The sequence below is a fragment of the Chiroxiphia lanceolata genome, chromosome 11 (assembly GCF_009829145.1).
Source record: "Chiroxiphia lanceolata isolate bChiLan1 chromosome 11, bChiLan1.pri, whole genome shotgun sequence".
In the NCBI taxonomy this organism is placed as follows: Eukaryota; Metazoa; Chordata; class Aves; order Passeriformes; family Pipridae; genus Chiroxiphia; species Chiroxiphia lanceolata.
The window spans coordinates 10,525,645-10,545,571 of record NC_045647.1 but is presented as its reverse complement, the minus strand read 5'-3'; the positions used below and the strand labels follow the sequence as shown (position 1 = coordinate 10,545,571).

General features: G+C 40.1%; 1 protein-coding gene across 1 annotated transcript in view; it reads left to right on the top strand.

Moving 5' to 3' along the window:
* Positions 1-19,927, top strand: part of LOC116792495 (netrin-4-like) — a 48,064-nt gene that overhangs the window by 2,810 nt on the left and 25,327 nt on the right. The window contains exons 2-3 of the mRNA XM_032699474.1: positions 4,646-5,187; positions 15,878-16,141. Of these exons, the coding sequence (XP_032555365.1) occupies positions 4,646-5,187; positions 15,878-16,141 (806 nt within the window). The remainder of the gene's footprint in view (positions 1-4,645; positions 5,188-15,877; positions 16,142-19,927) is intronic.

Sequence of the window (19,927 nt, the reverse complement as noted above, 5' to 3'; positions counted from 1 at the left end):
ATAGAGAAGACAGTCCAGGTTACCAAGACTGGCTCCTTAGATCTTTAAATATAATGCCACGGGGGGGAAAAACCAACCAACCAACAAAAGCAAAACAAAAAATACCTTACTGCTTAGGCTGGAGCAGACACCTAGGGTTTATATTGTAAGATGTGACACTTGGATGATCCTTCCCCTAGTCTTATGCAGGTGGAGGACATTATTTCCTCAAACAGGCTCTGTAGTGATCTGAAAACTGTTGCATATTGAGGCACAGCTTGACACAGGACTGCCAAGAGCTTGGGGTCTTGCTTCAGCTCCAAACCTCCCCATGTAAGCAGTGACCTGGGGAGCAGCACCTGGGCCAGCTCTCATCCCAATGGGAGCCTTGAGAAAGAGGATGTGATGGAGTCAGAAAAGGCCATTTCCACCATCAAACTTAAAATCAGTTGCAGGATCCAATTATCAGCAGGCTTTGGTTTCATCTGGTCTGAGGTTATTCAGCTCATCTGCAAGTGAAGCTGTAGGTGTTGGAGCCCAGTGTTGCTCCAGAGGGGATGTGGGCAGGCAAACTGCAAATGGACACAATGGAAGAGAGCCCCAGCCTGGGACCTAATTCTTCTGTCTGTGCCTCAAGTCATGGAGGCACCTTGGTTTCACAGCATGTTCTGAACTTCACCTCGGGGGTATTTATGAAGGCTGGCTCATTAGCCCCAGTTATCAGGGCTATTTTAGTGCAGAAATACATCAGGCTACTCATATATGGATGAAGACTTGCCAAACTTACTACATGTTGGTCCCAGGCAAACCAAAGGGTTGTACAGCACTTCTGTTGTAACCAGTGTTAAAGTCCTAGGTCTGACTAATAAAAATTTGAGTAACTCATTTCCCCAGGGTGGTAAGCTTTAAAATAAAACTTAAAAGTTTTTGGTTATTAAGAAAAAAGCTAAACAGATATATATGTGTAAAAAGTGAAATCCAGGTTGGACATCCATGCTGAAACTGAGCCATCAAAAACACAGCAGAAGATGCCCAAAGGTTTTACTATTTCTCAGATCTGTGAAATTTGCTCTCCTGAGTAACTACAGGACAACTGAACACATAAAAACATAAATTTGCATACAAAAAAGAAATAAAAATTCCAATTCAAATCACTCATAAAATATTAGGTATCTTTCCAGTCCTATCAGCAGGCTTTTGGATAAGATGCCATATGACCTTTCTTCTGTTGGGTATCCAGTGGGGGGGTGAAAAAAAACTGAAAAAAAAAAAAGAAGCTGTTTTTAGTTAATGTCTACAATGTTCTGCTGCATTACAAGGTTCTGAAGTAAGAGATCTCCATTAGAAAATGGTGTCCCAGGAATATCAATAGTATGACCTCCCTTGAACTGTATGATTTCCTAATCATCGGATAACACCATTGCTGGAACACGTGCTGAGCATGTGCCATTGACCTGCCACTTTGTGGCACAGCTCTGAGGGACTAGAAAACAAACAAATAAATTAATCATACCATTTATGGAGCCAAGCCATCCTCCATGGAGTAAAATCTAATCAACTTCATAATAACATGCAGGGCCCATGCGTAATCAAACTCTTTAGTTCTTTATGAATTATTCAGTGAGTCCTCCTGGCAGTTGGGGTAAGTTGTTTGTTTGGTTGCTGGTTCTCTTCTGCAGTGATCTCCCCTTGCTGTCCAGATTCAGCATTTTGTGTTGTTTCCACAGAATCACTGAGTGATGGACAGGCTGCACTGTCCTTGTGGCCAAGTAATGTTCTGCCAATTGATTTCTTTAAATACAAAGCTTTTAATCGACTGCAGATTTGTTTTCCAATCTCTCTCATTCTCTCAAACTCCCTTCTGCTAATTTGCACTTTGTTCTTCTCCCATTTTCCTAATGACACAGCAGTTCAGACAGGAACTGTTTATTGATGTTGCTGCATTAGCAGGCAGAGCAGATAAATGTTCTTGTGACTGGTGTTCAGGAGAACAAATATCTTTCTTTCTTTTCCAGGTTCAGAAAAAACCAGCTAAAAAACTCAATACAAAAGCAGACATTCCCTTTTAAAAATGTTTCCTTTTTTGCTTTCTCACATTCTTGTCTGCAAAGTTTCCCCTTATACAACTTCTTAAATTTGGAACTCCAGCATCCTCTATGAAAGCTTTAGTGGTGTAATCCATCAATGGAGATGGACTTCCTTTTAATTACGTGGTATCTATATCCATAATCATCCATAATCCAATAGCATTTGTAACATGGATCCATTCCTGATCAAAACTAAGTAACCTGACTCTTATTCAGAACTAATGCTTGTTCAAAGCTCAGTTGTAAGACCAGTCCCACTGAAATTCTCTGGAGGCAAAGATGACACCTTTGTGCAGCACTGAGCAAAATCAGTTTATACTGAATCTGCTTCAAAGACAGAAATTGCTGTGCCTTCCTTATTTCTGGTAGTTTTTTCCAAACAGTTTGGACACGAACATGAACCTAAATATCACTTGCAAAGACATTGTTGAGGCATGCAGTTGTAGCTCATTATATATGTATAAGTATAGATTCATCTTTATTTCTAGAATTCTGCATGACTCAGTAAAATTTACCCTCCAGAGCACATAAAAATTTGGAATTTCAGATGCTCTGCAAAAAGGAGGAAGCTCTAAACAACTTCTATGTCCCTTCTCTGGACAAAAAGACTCAGAGATATTGCAAGGAACCTCCTAGATAAAAACCTCTGAACCTCCTGGTGTTCCTCTGTAACTACACTGGGCTCAGATGGAACAAGAAGTTCACAATCAGAAAGAAATTACATTGAAATGGCCATCAAGCAGTTGGGATGGTGTGAGGGCTTGGTGGAAGATCTCCAGCAGTGCTAAGAATCACCTGCTCAGTTGAAGGTGGGGAACAGAGAACAGAACCAATAGAGCCAAACATCCCCATCTTCTCTCCATTCCTCTCCAGATGACTTCTGCAAATCCTCATCTCTGTGCTGGCTGGTGGGACTGAGGAGGGGCAGCTTTCATTCCTTTGATCTGAAGACTTTCAGGTGCACATGTAATTCAGGCACTGCTGCCCTCTAAGCTCTGCCAGCCTCCTAGGGCTTCAATAGGATACTAAAAAAAAATCTTTGCCAGCAAACACACTCCAAATTACCATAAAGGTGGCTTCCACCTGTTTCTAAGACTAGTCAAGAACATTTTTGGATGATCTCCTTTCTTCCTACCTGAAGTTTAAGACTACCTCACACCTTATGTAAGCTAAAATGGCACACGCCTTTGGTCAATGGGATTCAGTGGACATACAATAATTCTATTTTGTGTCCTAATCCTGGGAAGCAAAATGCATGAGGTGTTTTCCAAAATAATGTCCATGTCTGACCTTTCTTTCCTGGTCTGGCAGAGATGTCACTGAAGAACTAAGGACGGAGCCAACTCAGAAACAAAACAGTGTATGTTGGACACATTTTTTCACCTTAAACTTTCCTTTTGGAAAGAGGGGTGTCAATTTGACACTTTTATAAGTACTTTGAGTACTTATATAAGGCCGAATTGGAGGCTCCTTTCTTTGACCTAACTTGATTTTTAAATTAATTTTACCTGAGGAAAGGCTGAATATAAATTGAGTAGGGATTTTAAAATTTTACCTAGAATGTTGAGTTAATAGCTGACCTTTGAACTGCTCCTAGATTACTCAGGGTTTATGGTCATCCTATGTTTCATTGGAAGGGTCATTTCCTGTAGGACCTACATCCAGTCATCTGACTTGTGACCTCTTGGATTAGATTTATGACCTTGCAAGGTCAGTCTTTAACTCCTTCTAAAGTGTTAAGTTGCAAAGAGGACATGGTATGCCATTAGAAATGCAGTTTTCTCCAGCATGGTAATAAGGTTTTGGAATGACCTTTAATTCCACTTCAGAAGACACTACTGATTTTCAAAAAATATTGAGACTTTGTAGTTATCCCTACCTTTTCTTAATTTAGAAATAAGGAAATATATCCATTGAAGATACCAAAAATTTGCCAATATTTGCAAACTTGGCAAACAGAATGTAGTCATCTATCTCCATGTCAAGGTATTTAAACAAAAGGTAGACTTGATTTTCAGCTCTGTTATGAATTAATAACTCCCCCTGAACTTATTAGGAGCAGTAGAAACTCAACACTCAGCTGAAGAAATACATGCTTTCTTTACGTGTTTTTATGTGTAATTAGTGTCTGTAATCTGTTGGGCAGGAATCATCTCTTTTCTTAATGTATCTACAGTTTACACTCCAGTTTGACTTTGCTCTCTGATAACAACGAAAATGGATGCATTGAATAGATTCAGTCAATACAGATCTTTACTAGAGTGAAAGTAAGACAACACAAGATTTCTCTGGTTAAACATAAAATTCAGTGGACCAACACAACTGCATTTTCAACAGAAATTAAGGTTAAGCACCATAAACGTCAGTTTCTGAGTTAGGCACCAAACACAAGGACTAGATTCATTGAGAAACTGCCTCAAAACTTAGTGTGAAAAGATGAAGCAGCTCTCCTTTGAAGGTGTCCTCTTGGATGTCAGTCCCCAGATGAGGACTCCAAACATTTGTATCGTCACCTGCATCACACCCTGAGCAGCATTTGAGAAGTTCTACTTGTTGTCTTTCTTTTGCCCGTCTTTCAGACCCCGCAAGACCGCGAGCCTTCCGCTGCAACGGCCGTGCCTGCAACCCTCCGGTGGGAAACCTTGCGGCAGGGAGGACACCAGTCACCCTCACCACGTGTGGCCAGAACAGCACGGAGCTGTACTGCTCCTACCCCGACCACAACCTCCTGCACCGCCCCTCCCGCGGCTGTGGGCAGCCTCGCTGCACCAAGTGCAACGCCAACCAGCCTGACAACTCCCACCTCCCTGCTGACATGACGGATGATTTCTTTGCAAACCCCGTCTCCTGGTGGCAGTCTGCCCAAGGGGTACACAGGGAAGAAATCCGACTGGACTTCGAAACAGAATTCTACCTGACCCACGTCATCGCTGTGTTCAAGTCACCTCGCCCAGCTGCGATGGTGTTGGAAAGATCCCAGGATTACGGGCAGACTTGGAGGCCCTACAAGTATTTCTCTGTCAACTGTACAGCTACTTTTGGGCTCCAGGATGATCTCATTGAGGAAGGCTCCATGTGCACTTCCAGGTATTCAGATGCAGTGCCCTGCACCAGAGGAGAGGTAAGCAATAACTGAGGCTTGGACTAAGTTTAATGCCAAACAGCTGAAGAGGGCCTGAAAATCAGAGAGTATGTGCTAAAACACATACTGCGTGTATAAATTCAGAAAGGTAACCCATCTGAAAGGTCTTTGTGTTCAGAAAATAAAGTGGAAGAAGAAGAGAAATTGTATATCAATGAAAATGAATGGAAGTACTTTAACAAATTTATTTTATGAGAGCTTTCAGAGAATAGGATTAACTTTGCCTAATTGCACACTGCAGATGCCAATAACTGAGCTAGAATTCCAACAAAGTAGATGTAGGGAAATACATATTTGTAGAGTCTGATTTATCCAAACCATTTTCCTACTTTAGGATGACATGAACTGCATGGTGTTTCATTTTCTTCTCCATATAAATAGTTCCTAGATGATTGAATGATTTTAAACAGATCATTCCCCTAAGTTTAATGTAATTTTTCTTGCTGGTGGTGACTGCTGATTGTATCAAGCAGGCTCCAGAAATGAAACTGCTTAGAAGCAGGAAGTGGGAGTGAGCAACCAGGCTTCACTATTCAACAGTGGGAAAAGCCCCTCCCTTGGTATGAATATTCTGATATGTTATTAAACATATGCAAAAGGATTTTTAAAAAATAAATATACAGTTGCTCTGATAAATTCCTCTGACAAGAATATTAACTACTCTTAGTAATCAGACACTCAGTTTAGTTATAATTCCTTTCATTCATCAATCTTGAAACAGTTTAGATGGGAAAGAAGGTAAATATCTTGGTATCATTTTATAGAGAAGACATAATGGTACAAAGGGAGATCATAAAATATTCCTATATTCACAACAGAGGCTGGAGTCTTTTCACTTCCTTTTATTTCCTTCTCTTTTCCTTGGAGAAGTCATAATCCTTTTGGTTTCTCTGTCTGGAAGTGATCATGAAGATTCATCAGTAATACTTTGCTGCAAATTAAGCTTAGGGCTGAGTTGAATGGTCCAGGCAGGCTTCAAAAAATCCTGTGTTCTAGCAGTGCACTTCAAAATGCACGTGAAAAGAAACTAGTGTACTATACCTGAGACAGGGAAACAGTAGTAAGGAGAGACCGAGTTCATCTTTGTGCAACAGGCTAAGAAACATCTCTGCATATGAGAAATCTGGAACAGATCATCTGACTACTGAACGATCTTATTTCTGGGACTAGTAATTCTGCTGGTCAGTTAGGATGATTAATTTAAGTCAAATACATCCAAATGTCTTCTGTAAAGGGATTACAATTTGCCACGTCAACACAGAATCTCAGCAAGTAATATAATTTTCCACCCTTGTGTGTCTTCCAATCAAAAATCTGGAAGTGCTTTGCAAGATCCAGTTAATGAGCTTCAGCACACATGCAAGGGTCCTGCTTCCATTTCACAGATTGGGAAAGAGCAGCACAAAAAGGTGAAGTGTTCTGTGGTAAAACAGGACAATTCTGGTTGAGTAAGAGACAGAATGCAGGGTCTGAGGCAAATGCCTTGGCCTTAAATGCAAAACAACTCTTCCTTCTCTAGTGCAGTTTCCCTGTTGCCCTGCACTATGTTGGCTTTTGTGCTTCCTTAACCTTGGGGATTATCATTAAGACCATGTGTTGCTGCTACAACGAATCTGAGAAGTGGATGGCAGAAAATCAAATAATAAAACATTCATCCAACACAAGCCTTTGTTTACAAGTGTCAAAATGATTCTGTCAACTTGGGCAGCAACTACACTGAAGTGATGCTTAATCAATCTACTCTGTGGTAGTAGATGTCAGAAAGCAATAGTAATAGTAAGAACAGTCCTATATTTACAGGTTATACCCTTGCAGATCCCAAATACTTCCATGAACATGAATTGAATACATAGAGAGGTCACTTCCTCCACGGGAGGAGGTGAAGCTTTACAGCAGTACACAGGAATCTGTATGGCAACTTAACAGAGAACAAGACAAACACTGTTTCACAGCACATTAACCCAAAAGGATTGTCAAGTTCTGGACAGGCTTTACAGAGACCTCTTAATCAATCCATGTAACGTCACTATTGCAAGGGTGCAGAAGCATTAGGTTTTTCAGGTCAGCAGCATGACACAGCAGATTCTTTTGTGAATTGAAATAAAGGGAAGCAGAGTGTAGTTATTTAAAGTGATACCTGATCAGATTTGCCTGAGTGACACTGCTGCTGTTACTGCAAGTCTCACAGGAGCTTTGCCCATGCATCTCAGAACTGCAGCTTTACACTTTGTTTTGAAGATGTCACAAATGTCACCAGAGCACCTCCTCAAACACTGACTCAAGTGACTTGGAAGGCAGTTCTTGAATCCTCACCACTATTTTCTTCAGTGTTCTCTGTTTCTTTTTCACCTTTACTCTGACCTATCCAGAATCTATTACTGACTCTGGCTAAGCCTTGAATTGCTGAGGGGCTCACATCACAAGCTGACAGCTTCTGAAGTGATCCAAACTGTTTCAACTTAAATGCTAACCAATGCTTGAGATAAAGGCCAGTTTTCTTTACTGAGGGTGCTGAAGTAATTTCCACCACAGGACACTCAGGTTTTTCTTGGGTCTTATTCATTTGGAGAAGAGGCACAAGTTCCTTTTTTAACAGGGCACAAAAGGAATCAAAAAAAAGACATGGTGTACTGAGAACACTTAAGTTTAAAACCCATACTGGGACACATAATGAAACACGATTTCAGGTCAACTGACTTCCAGAGCTGAAAATGTAGGTGTGAAAGGAGAAGGTGGTAGAGCTGCAGTAACCTCCACACACCTGTAAACTGAGATGCATCTCCCTGAGTCAGCACATTCTGGTGGTCCTCCAAGACCGTGAAAGAGTCTTTTCCTGGGAGCAGGGTGGAAACCTTAAAAGAAGAGAAAATTTTAGGAGATGAGAATGGAAGCTCATTTGGATGAGTGATGTGACAATGTCACAACAGAATATAGTGTATCAATAAGTTAAGGTATAGCCCTTGTCTCTGGTAGATTGTCCCTTATTTTTCTATTCTGAGAGGGTCACACATCTCCATTCTATCCCAGATAAGATACAGCTGAGGGAGAAGATGTCAGGCATTGGGGAACAACTAATGTAGAAATGCAAGGAGATTACTTTCTAATATCTCTTTTCATTTTCTTTTACTCAAGCATTTATTAAACCTGTTACACCTGTTCAGATCCAGAGTACTTTTGCAGATAGAATCTATCTATCTGAGATCCTAGGATCCCCATCATTAGTTCATGAACTAAAACCAACGACACATTTTTAAGTTCCGTTCATCTACTGTAAGTGCATCTACAGGGAACACTGGCATGGAGCCTTATGCATCAACTGAGACCTTTTTTACCTAACTGTCCCTCTATCTGTTTTGCTAACTTAAAAACACTATACTACATAGTCATAGAGCCTAAAATGAGCCTTCAGGTCAGCTAATATAAATTAAAACTCAAGCCCAAACAAAAGGAGAAATTTTCACAACATTGTGCCAGACTTCAGTGTGACTTACAGTTCAAACATCATATGGAGGAAACACGGACCAAAATGTTTGAACCTGCATCCTGACACCAGGTGCACACAAGGATCTGAGAGATTAAGAGCATATTTTTAATAAACTGGAATATCAGGAAATGGAAACAAATGTTCTCCTCCCTTGAGCATGATATTTGCATGAAAGAAAGTTGTTAGCATGCATAACACTGACCTGCTCATAGCCACCAGACCTAAAAGGAGACCCTTTCCCTATTGGGTCTAGCTAGGGGAAGGGAGTTTTGAATCAAAGGCTGGGTCATTTATGTGAGTGTCTGTGTGACAGATGACACCAGTGAAGTGTGATATAATAAACCCATTACTGGAATTCACTGGGGGCTGGAAGAATTGTGTATGCCTGAATTAAGTAACTGGTTTCTATGGCAACATGTTAAGTGTGCCTTGCACAGAAGACCTGTTCATTCTCCGTTTTGTATCCTGTGGTGACCTCTTTAGGGACAGAAGTCCCCAGCAGTGCCTTTTGTCAAAGATGAGTGGACCCTCTTTGTAGCTAAAAGATGTTTAATCACTCTTCTAAACACACTCAGTGAATGCCAGATCAAGACATGTTGTGATGGGACACACTTCTGTCTACTCCAAAAGCCACCAGCTTGTTCAGAGAGAAGCCACAGGCAACCCTGTGGAAGGCCTTTTCTTCTGCACTGACACTAAAGGTCTCTGCTGCCTTTCTCCATCCACAGAGACTTATTGAGCAATAGCTGTGGCAGAGAGTGACCACTTGCACCCCGACACCAAACCAGGCTGGGAACAGGGCTCTGTGTGGAATCTGTGTGATCCTGTTCCAAGGACCTACAATTTTTGCTGTCTTTTCTCAGGCTTTTCTTTTACTTTATTCATGCCAAACCTTTTGATAAATAGGGGGGGATCCCCTGTGTGGGGGCACACATACACACATACCTCATTAAGTGGCAACATCAATAATTCAAGAGATCACCACTGAGGCTTCAGCGACTTCTTAGAGTTCTGATCTCATATGGCAGCGGGGTCACTGAAAAGAAACATGCACAGCACATCACAAGGTTGAATTCCTAGTAGCTGAGATGTAAGGACAGGGTCTTGCACTGCAGTGAATTGTCCAACAGTCATCAGGACTGACCTCTTGAAGCTGCATGATATTCATATTATTCCAGCTTCCAACCAGAAAGGATTCCAGGAGGGATTAGTCACTAGTGAAGGTAAGTGCCTGATTGTTATGACTAGGGCTGTCTGTTCAGCATTTCCTTTAGCTTGAACTGTGGAGCAGACTGAATGCAGAGGCAAGTTGAGAGGAAGCAGTTAACACCAGCAGTGTAAACAAGCAGACAGCACTGCCAGGCCCTGCTTCCCTGGAGGAAGAATTAAGGCAAGGATTTGTCTCTGAAGGGAATTTGAACTGATGAGACTAGTCCAGCAATCCCATCCCTGGCAAGCGAACTTGAGGAGGGCACCAAGTGTCCTTCTCTGACCTGGTTTGTAATGAGCCATGTCAGAAACATGTGGAACATGATAAACCAGCCAGAAAGATACCACAGTGGTTTTTTTAGCATTGCTTCTGCATTTCGTGCATTTCCTGAACATACAAGGCAGCAGATAGCAAATTATTTTTTCTTCTCACTTTGTTTCATAAAACTTTAATGGAGTTGCAGCCATTGCTTTTTTTGTTTTCCAAGTCTCAGCTGTGAAAAAAATTGTTGGCTGAAATGCTATAATCTAAGTAATTTATTGTTGTAATTTTTAAACTCCAGGCAAAAGAACACTTAAATGCTTGCTCTACAGTTGGCCACACATCACTGTCATGGTGAGATTATACACTTAGCTAAGTCTGGTCATGTGTAAGATTTCAGCCAAGACCTAGAGATATAAGTGGCTCCACTTAAAAGAAATGGATGCTCTCCCATGAGAACACAGACTGGTTGACACTGATGGTGATGGGTTGTTTTAGCTTTCTCTGACAATTCAGCAAACAGTGAAATGAGTCTCCTCATTATCAATCCAGTTCCCAGTCAGGCTGTTGCATCACGGAACTCCTTGTGCCACCCTTCACCATTTCAGAACAAGGACCTTTCCTCATGACAAAAAAGGACAGTGCACTTTGTGGGAGCATGGAAATGGTCTCACACCCCCCCGTGAGGTGCTGCTATGTAGAATGGAAGGAGTTTTGCCCATTCCCTGTATACAGACTGAAAGCTGAAGGGTTTTGAGTCAAATAATCTAGATTTTGTACTCCAACTACATTACCTGTCTTGAAAGACGACACTGCTTCTCCCTACAACCCTTGCCTTTCTACACAGATGTGCATCTGCAGGGAACCTGAACTTACAGAATACAATTTGTTTGAGGAAGAGAAAAAGTCCGCATGGCTCTTCAGATTTGTCTGTCTAACTTCAATTGTGCCAATCATATTGGCAGCACTGCCTGAATATCAATATTAATGCCACACTGACTGGATTACTGGAATAACCTCAAAGCAAATGCAAACTGAAAGGACATCATCTCTTTCTAATTTGGAGAATACAGAATGAATTCAAGATGCCATTGTCTTGGTAGTAGCTGAGTTTACCCAGCTCAAATAAAGTAAAAAAGTGAAATTCACAATTATTTCTTTAACAGACTGTCATATTCTATACTGGCTTTTGAGTTTTGTTCTCTGGAAGGACGGAAAAGCAGTGGATCTTGACTAAAAATCACTATTCCATGGATTGTCAGAATGGGCCTTCTAATGGCTAAGAGAACAGCTAAACTTTGTGCTCCATAGAGTAAATCAGGAAAAAGATTACTTCTTAGTTAGGACTACTGTATCACAAGATGGAAGTCAAGGGGCTCTAACAAATAAATCAGAGGATATATGCCACAAGGTAGGAAAAATTCAGAGACAATTGTTTACTATTCCTTTAAGAACAAAATCAACTCACATGAAAATCTCTTAATGAAGAGGATTTAGGACTGATGAGAGTTTTTATTGCAGCTTCCTTCTGATGGACCTAGTATAAGCACACAGACATTTCTGACCTCATTAACCTGATTGAGTGCAACGTGATCAACATAGCTTAAGGATTATTTGTAATATCAAATTCTTGTTCTGCACAAGGATCTTCTTTTGTGGGAGGCCACGCATTGGCATTGCCCTCCCTTTATGATTCATATTCCTTGACCTTAGGCTATGAGATTGCAAGGGGGAACCTTTGTTGTGTCCACAACTTTTCTGACTAATACTGGCTGAAAGATCAGGTTAAGAAAACAGAATTAGATGCATCAAGAATGGAGAAGCAAAACCTATGGCAAGAAATCAAAAATTTGAGACACTGTCTCCAGAATGAAGATGATCTCTTGATTGGTGATAAAACAATGTGAGGCTGTGCCAGCTTACAGCAAAATCAATCCTCTAACAGTGGCTACCTTTTTTAGCTTTGTACATTTACAGCATTCTCCAGACTTTCTTGCCCTTAGAAAAGTCAGGAGGGGACAGGGTAGACTTTTTGAGGTGCAGCTGATTGACTTGAAAATCAGAATGACAAATATGCCCTTGATAGCAGATATGCAGATAAGCACCAATGTCCTACTCAGCATTCAGATTCAATGTCAGCTCCTGATTGTAAGGGAAACTCAGGATCTGGGATGCACTTCCACAAAGGGTTAAGCTATAGAGGTGCTGAACACCCTCAACTTCCACCCAAATCAGTGGAAGTGGAAAGATTTCTCGGGTGTCCCTTAGCAGACTCAATCACCATTAGATTTTCTTCTGCAGCTGTGCATGTGCTACTTTTATGACAGCTGCAAACTGATGTTTAGGGAAACACCTGGAAGGCTTCAGAGCACTCTGTTACAGCAAAAAAAAAAAGAACAGTTCTTGATATCAGATAGAGATTTAATTAGATGAGAAATAACTTTACAGTGAACATCATGGGAAGCTCTTTTCAAAGCTTGCATCTTAATTAAAAGAAAACACTTCATTATACTCCCTTCATGTCTTTTACATGAGTATAATGAAAAACTGAAAATTCACACAGTAGCTCTGGGAAATGACAAACAGTAATATTTATGCCTTTTTGCAAAAGGCAGAAGTCAAATATCTATGTGTATAGAAGGAATCTGCTTCATAAGCTTTAGAAATACAAACCTTGAGAACTCAAAAAAGGGAACAAATAACACAATTGAAAAGGTGGAATGTCTCTTCCTACAGCTTATGACTCTAGGAGTTTAGTAATGCTTTGATCCATTTATAATCTAATATTTAAAACATTTATGCATTAATGGTTGTGACAGGAAAACTCTTATGTTTTACATATACTTATTAAAATTGCATGTATTGAACATCCATCTCCAGGGATTCTCAGAGAATTTTACAGATACAAATTTACTGATCTTCCTCCCATTCCACAAAGTACTTGAATACCTGTATCCCGTTAACAAAGGGGAAAAAAAAAAAGAAAACAGGACATAAACCAGACTCCTTCTATTGCTACTGAATTCACTGGCAATCCAGAACAGTATGAGGCCCTAGTTACTTGCTGAAAATTATACTGAACAATTGTGCTAGGGATGTGACCAAATAGTTGCATTCCAACTCTATATTTTGATCAAAGTGACATCTTCTCCTTTTTTTACAGAAATAAAATTCCTCCCTGTATCACATAAATTATCCAATATATACAGCCACCACCAATCTGTCTCTTAATTTAGGGTCCATTTTTCCTTAGGGAACTATAAACCCAAATACATTTATGGAAAAATAATTCAGGGAATGTAAGATGAAATACCAGTTCTTTTTAACAAATTTATCCCACTCTGGAATGATTTGAATCTATACATATAGTAGACTAATAAGGATAAATTATGGATACTAATCTGTTCGTCAAGAATTATTGTTCTAAACAGCAGGGCAATACATATGTTAAACAAGATCTGATGACTGACACTTTAATGTGAGAAGAGACATCCAATCAAATATCAAATATTAAAAATTAGGTAGGAGATAGTGATTACAGTATACTTTTCCTTGTTCTCAAGGGGTTTAACCACCAATATTTCAAGGAGAATTTGACATTCAGAAGAGAAGAAAGGGGGAAATCCCATTTTCCAATTTTATGCATATATGAAATGGTGCTGCTAAACTGATTTAATTACGGAATAAAACTGCTACCTCTGTGCAAAATACAGATCACCTAAGCATTGCTCTATTGGCACAACACATCTGTTCTGACTTTGCTGGTACAACATGTCTTTATTTAAGTAAGTCCTCAGTATCTTTGCTTTTTACAAAGTTAAGGAAGGTTAATTCCTCAGTGCTTGTTGAATCCAAAAGAACATATAAGTGCCACTCCCAAAAGACCTCACTAGTGTTATGTCACCCAAATCAGATCTTTAACACTTAACAAGACTTGCCTTGGGAGAAATACGGACAAACAAATCCAGTGTCACCACTGAGCCTATTCTAGACAGAAATGTGTCATAAATTAATCATACAAGCAAACTCTTGTACCTCAGCTGGAACAGAATATGTTTTTTTCTTAAAAGGATGCCACAACCCCTATGGGACTTCCGGCTATTAATGTCTCTACTCACAAATGATGTTCAGCATTCTAAGGGGATATGGAAAATGCCAAAGCAAGTCCCCTCAAGAGATGCAAGGTCAGAAATGAAAATATTTGCAAAACAATAAACCCACAGGAAACTAAACCTTTTTCCAAGCTGTCAAGCAGAGAAACGAAAACCAATACAGCTCTGTGAAAGCAAATGGCCCTATGCTGAGAGGAGAGCACCCAACAGCTGTTCTTTTGCCTAAAGAACTCAGTGCTGTGTGAACGCCAATTAAGACATGGGGAGGACAGTTTCACAAGGACTTTCAACCATTCTTTGAGATCTCTGACCTTAGTAGGCTCTGAAGAACTATTCCATCCAGTTCACTGTCTTGGTCTTAGTTTAATTGACCACATGGGAGGAATATGTGTGTGCCTGTACTTCATCAGCTGATCAGGACTCTGAGAAAACATTCCACCTTTGTGTGGTCCACAGGGGACTGGGAAGAAGGAGAGAGGGTTTATATAATGGTTTCCACAAAAAAAATATTAGGATTAGGGGAACTGGACAGAAGAGATTTGGTCTTTGCCCTGTGAAAGTAAGAGAAATGCTGGGCTCCTGAACAAAATAAAATGAGCCATTTGCTTATGGTTCCACTGACCAGGGGAATGTAGACAATGGGGTGGAAAGGTCTGGGCTATTTTGTCATGGCTTCATTGCTCAAACAAGAAATTATGGGCATCTCTGATCTCACCAGCAGGACTGTTTGCAGCTTTGTAAGTAGCTGACAATATAAGAGAATTAAAAGAAAAAAAAGAATGGAGCTTACCAAATAGAAAATGCTGTGGACATGTGGGAAAGGTACCACTGCCTTTGCTGTGGTACTGCCAGGTGTAGCTCTGTGCAAAGCCTGGCAGCTGATTCTGTCAACTCCAGGGGTTTTTGTCTCCCCATGTTCCATCAACATGCAGTAGAACTATCTTCTAGGCATGTACCACGAGCTCTGTGTTTTGGCTGCTGCAAGCAAAAAGGAGTAAGAGTATTTTACATGCTGCAAGTATTGAAATTAGTGAGTTCACTAGGAAGAAAGAAAAAGAAAAACAGAGAGAAAGAGGCAATCCCTATGGAAACAAAGCTTTAACTCCACTAACACTAGTGGAGTGAGTCAGACAGACGCTGTGACCACTTGTAAAGCAGGGCCAAAGAATCCCAAAGGCAAGCGCCTCTGCCACGATGGAAAAGCTCAAGCAGAGGAGAAAATAGCTCTCAAATTGGATTTTGCACATCTAAGCCTGGGAACAGTGCAACCAGTTCTCTAGTTCACTGGCAAAGACTGTGGTGCAGCCCTTCATTATCAACTTCTTCCAAAAGTATCAGAAACAAGCACACCCTGAGAGACAGAGAAGGGTAGAATGGTGCATGAGCTAAAATACATGTTCTGCTGCCAAAATATGACAGTCACTGTTATAAACACCAAATTAGAACTGCGATGCTCAAAACTGAACTGTTGATGCTCTAGAAAATTATGAAACAACAAAAATGCTGTGACAAAAGAGTAACAACCTGAACATTGTTTTGGGATATTTGCTGTGTATACAGAGTCCTATATCTGTTCTGGGATGTGTATGTTCTCTCTTTCAGGTGATTTATCGTGCCTTAAGTCCAGCTAACAAGATCGAGGACCCCTACAGTCCTGAGGCTCAAGATCTCCTGAAACTCACCAACCTCCGCCTCCTTTTGTTAAAAAGACAGGAATGTCCATGCCATGGTTCAGGATTGGTAGAGAAACCTCAGAGGTTTGCCCACTATGCTATTTATGACCTAATCGTCCGGGGAAGCTGCTTTTGCAATGGGCACGCAGAGGAATGTGAGCTGGTCAACAGGACGGGAGTCGTGGAGAACATGGTGAGTTCTGGACAGTCACCAACCACCCAGACTTACTACTTGCTTCTGCTGTCTCAGCCTGACTGTGTATTTTGTGTATGAGCCTGTCCCAGCTTCCCTAAGCCTATCTAAGGAAAGACCATCACTGTCAATCCACATTAGTGAAACCTACACCACTCTGGGAAAATATTCCTATAATCCTTTCTGCAGTTCCATGTATATTAATTTCATTGCTAAAAACTTTGGACTCAAGATACCTTTAAGTTGGAAAGGGCCTTTGTAATTGGAACAGAGATCCAACCCCAAATATAGTGAATGAAATCTCCTACCTATATGACTACACAGAACTGAACGAATATCTTTAATACAAAATCTGCCCTGGCCAGAATTTCAGTGTCAGATTTCAAATCTCAGATTTTCTAAGTTTGTGAGACTTGAGCAGTTCTGTCATACTTAGGGTATCAGCCTTCACTCATAGGTTTTCAACCTTCTGTGTTCTTGTTACTTTCACTACATAGACAGCAGTGTTCAGGATGTGAAAATAACTTCCATGCCCCCACTCTTTTATCCCTGCATCTTTAAATCAGGTAGAATATTTTTTAAAGGTAAAATTATTCTATAGTACTGTGACTAGCCCTATGAGTTTATTCTTTTATATGCATTTGACCCTGGATGTAATAACAGTTACAGGAAGATTAAGATAATCAAATATCCAAGTACATCTAAACACATACATCACAGACAGAATTCAACCCACTTTAAACTAGTCAATGGCTCCACTGGTTCCAGAAGGCTGTCTGTCTCTGTGTTGGGTTTTGAAAACCCAAATAACCCTTAGAACTTTAGTCCCTGGTGCACTCTGACATAATAGACTCAAGAAAAACATCCTAAGATCATTTCTGTCCCTTTAGATATACGGTACACTTGATATTTTGGAGTATTTTACTTTGGAATGTGTATTCTTTGTCTTCCTTTCAACTTTTCTAGGTTCAGAGGTAGATATTGTAAGATAATTAGAACTGTATGACCTTCCAATATTTTCAAAATCATTCTGAATCTCTTCCATCTGTGGGATAATTTCAAGATTCAGCCACACTAGGTGATACTATCAGATTCAGATAATGTAGACTCAAATCATAACTGTGTTAAGAAAAGCTGTTTAAGGAGTGCATCCTCCCTACTGCAAACTGTTAAATATACACATAGTGAAATCAAATAGATGAATAACATGCTAAATGGATACAGCTGGTAGAAAAATAAACATTCTGCCCCTCCGAAAAGGAAAACACAATATTGTGTATATCACTGGCATAAGCACTGTAAACTATGACTGGATATTTTTTCCCACTGGTCACAAGGGAATAGAATCTTCTTGTGCCATCAATGACTTCACAGGGCAGAAGGTGAAATAGTTTTGAAGAACTGCACTTCATGAGTGACTCATGTCCCAGGAGACAAGAGGGTGGATGTAGCACATGATTCGCACAGCCTTTGCCTAAACAAGTCTTTGCCTAAGCAGGGATTCAAACACAGTAAAAAGTAAGAAAAGCTTTCCAGAGTTTTAACTGCCCCTAGAATCCTAGATGAAGCCTGGAAAAGACCATAAGTGAACTGTTTTGAGTCCTCACATAAGGGTACGATCAAGCACACCTAAACCATTCACTAGTGGATGGTTGTTGAACTAGATTTTTAAAATTTCTGATGAAGAGGATTCAAACTCTCAGTAGTTTCTCCAGTCTTGACATTTTGAAAGCTCTTCTTTAGTGCCTGCCTAAATAATCTCTGCTGCAAATCAAGGTGATTCCTTCTCATCCCCTCTCCCTCAATGTCATGGAGAGCAGTTGTTCCTCATTCTGCAGATATGATTGGAAAGTTCTCACCATGTCCTTCCTTAGGTTCTACTTTTTGTACTAACCAGAAAAGTGTGAAACCTTAGGTGGTCAAAATTTAATATTCTACACACAGCTCATAAAAGCCTGGAATAAAGATGATCATGGTATTGTGCTCCTCTTTTCCGTGCTTTAGTCATGACACCCAACTCTTTCTCAAATATACAATGAAGAGCCAGGTCCCTCCTTTTACACTTTACCTAATACTTACCAATGATGATATTGTAATGTTGAAGGGAGACTTCACATAGGTACAGATCTCAGGGTTTGGTTTACACAGGCAGCATGAGAGAGTTTATATGTGTAACTTTGCATGTTACAATACAGTAATCTCCTTGCTCACATGCAGGAGGAAAAGGCCTTTGTTGTTGAGGGGTGAACAGCAACGACATAGTTTCTATCAGCCAAAAAACATTGCAAAAAAATCATTGTCATTTTGCAATTTCTTGACAGAGGGAAGGTGCTCTACCTTCAGTCACATGGTGACTGAAACAGGGTGTGGAAAAGAGCTGTTAGAAACAAATACTGCACATCCAGAAATAATTTGATTTAATCTACTGGCCACATATAATATTTAATATACTCATGGGCCAAGAAAGTCTCAAGACACACAGTTTTTAATGTAGCTGGTATGGGTGATGTCACAGAATGAAGGCAGAGCAGCTTCATGTTTCCTAGGCTCTTGTCAAGTAATTAAATAAAATGCCGGAAAAATACAGACCTCCACAGCAAGGCTCAAGTAATATGAGTTTCAGCCTCTTAAGAGTTCAGACTCCTATGATGCATTTGTCTTCAGTAGTTCACAAAAACAAAAGCAACTTCATGTAGAAAACAACTGTAATTGTTTGCTATGGGATAGGCCCAAAATCTGAGATCATTCTGCACTTCGGTCTTGAAGAAGACATGACTGTGCTAACTTGTACGTCTGCTCTTCTTACTCGTGACAGAAATCTGTTCCAGTTGTAATACTTCTAACACTGCTAGACCATAGGCTAAATAATGCAAAAAACTAAGGCTAATTTCTTGACACTTTTGAACCAACCCTTTTCAACACCATTTTTTGGGGGACTATGATTACGAGATGATCTGCCAGTGATCGGTTTATCTGTGGGTCTGTCAGTTCAGTCGTGACAACCCAGTCAGTGTCTGGCTTCTCTGCTGAGGCTGCCAGTAAGAAATGCAGCTCCAAGAGAAGAAATGTCACAGATGCCCCAGTGTCATAGCAACAAATGAATACAAGAAAACTGAAGATGGTAAAACCAACATCCAAATGGTGCATCATTCCTCATAGCTTGAAATCCTGCATAGTTCCATGCATATTTTCTCTGGTCATAAGTTTGTGAAAATACAGTGAGATTCAAAGTAGACCCATAGGATCCAATGAAAATGTTCTCTGACTTCTTTTTTTTGGCAGCAAAGCAGTAATAACTACTCTATCAATGTGGCTTTTTTAAAAAAAAACAAGCCATGCACCCACCTCTACACAGTTTATCTAGATCATATCTTCCTTATGAATTACTGAGAATATCATGTCAGACAGGAGGAAAACTTTGAGAAATGAAGATGGGAGCTGTAAATAATATGCAAGAAACTTCTAGACAAACTAATCTTGAATTTGGGGTTTGTTGCTATTGACAGTGATGTTTTCCTGGTTTCTATTTAACTTTCCTCAGACCAAAAAATAGACAGTGATGTCATTCTACCTAACTTAAATAGTTTCTTCTGGTAGCTAAGAACACAATTCTCCTTTATGAATGTCGCAGCCTGTATTATTCAAACTCTTTCAAGTAGCTTCTCTGTCAGTAAGGGAAATTATTGAGATTGTATTTTGCCACAGAAAAGTACAGAGCAGCATTTACTTTTAAATGGAGGGCACCAATATGCCAGGACCTGGCCACCTGAATACATCTACTCTTCT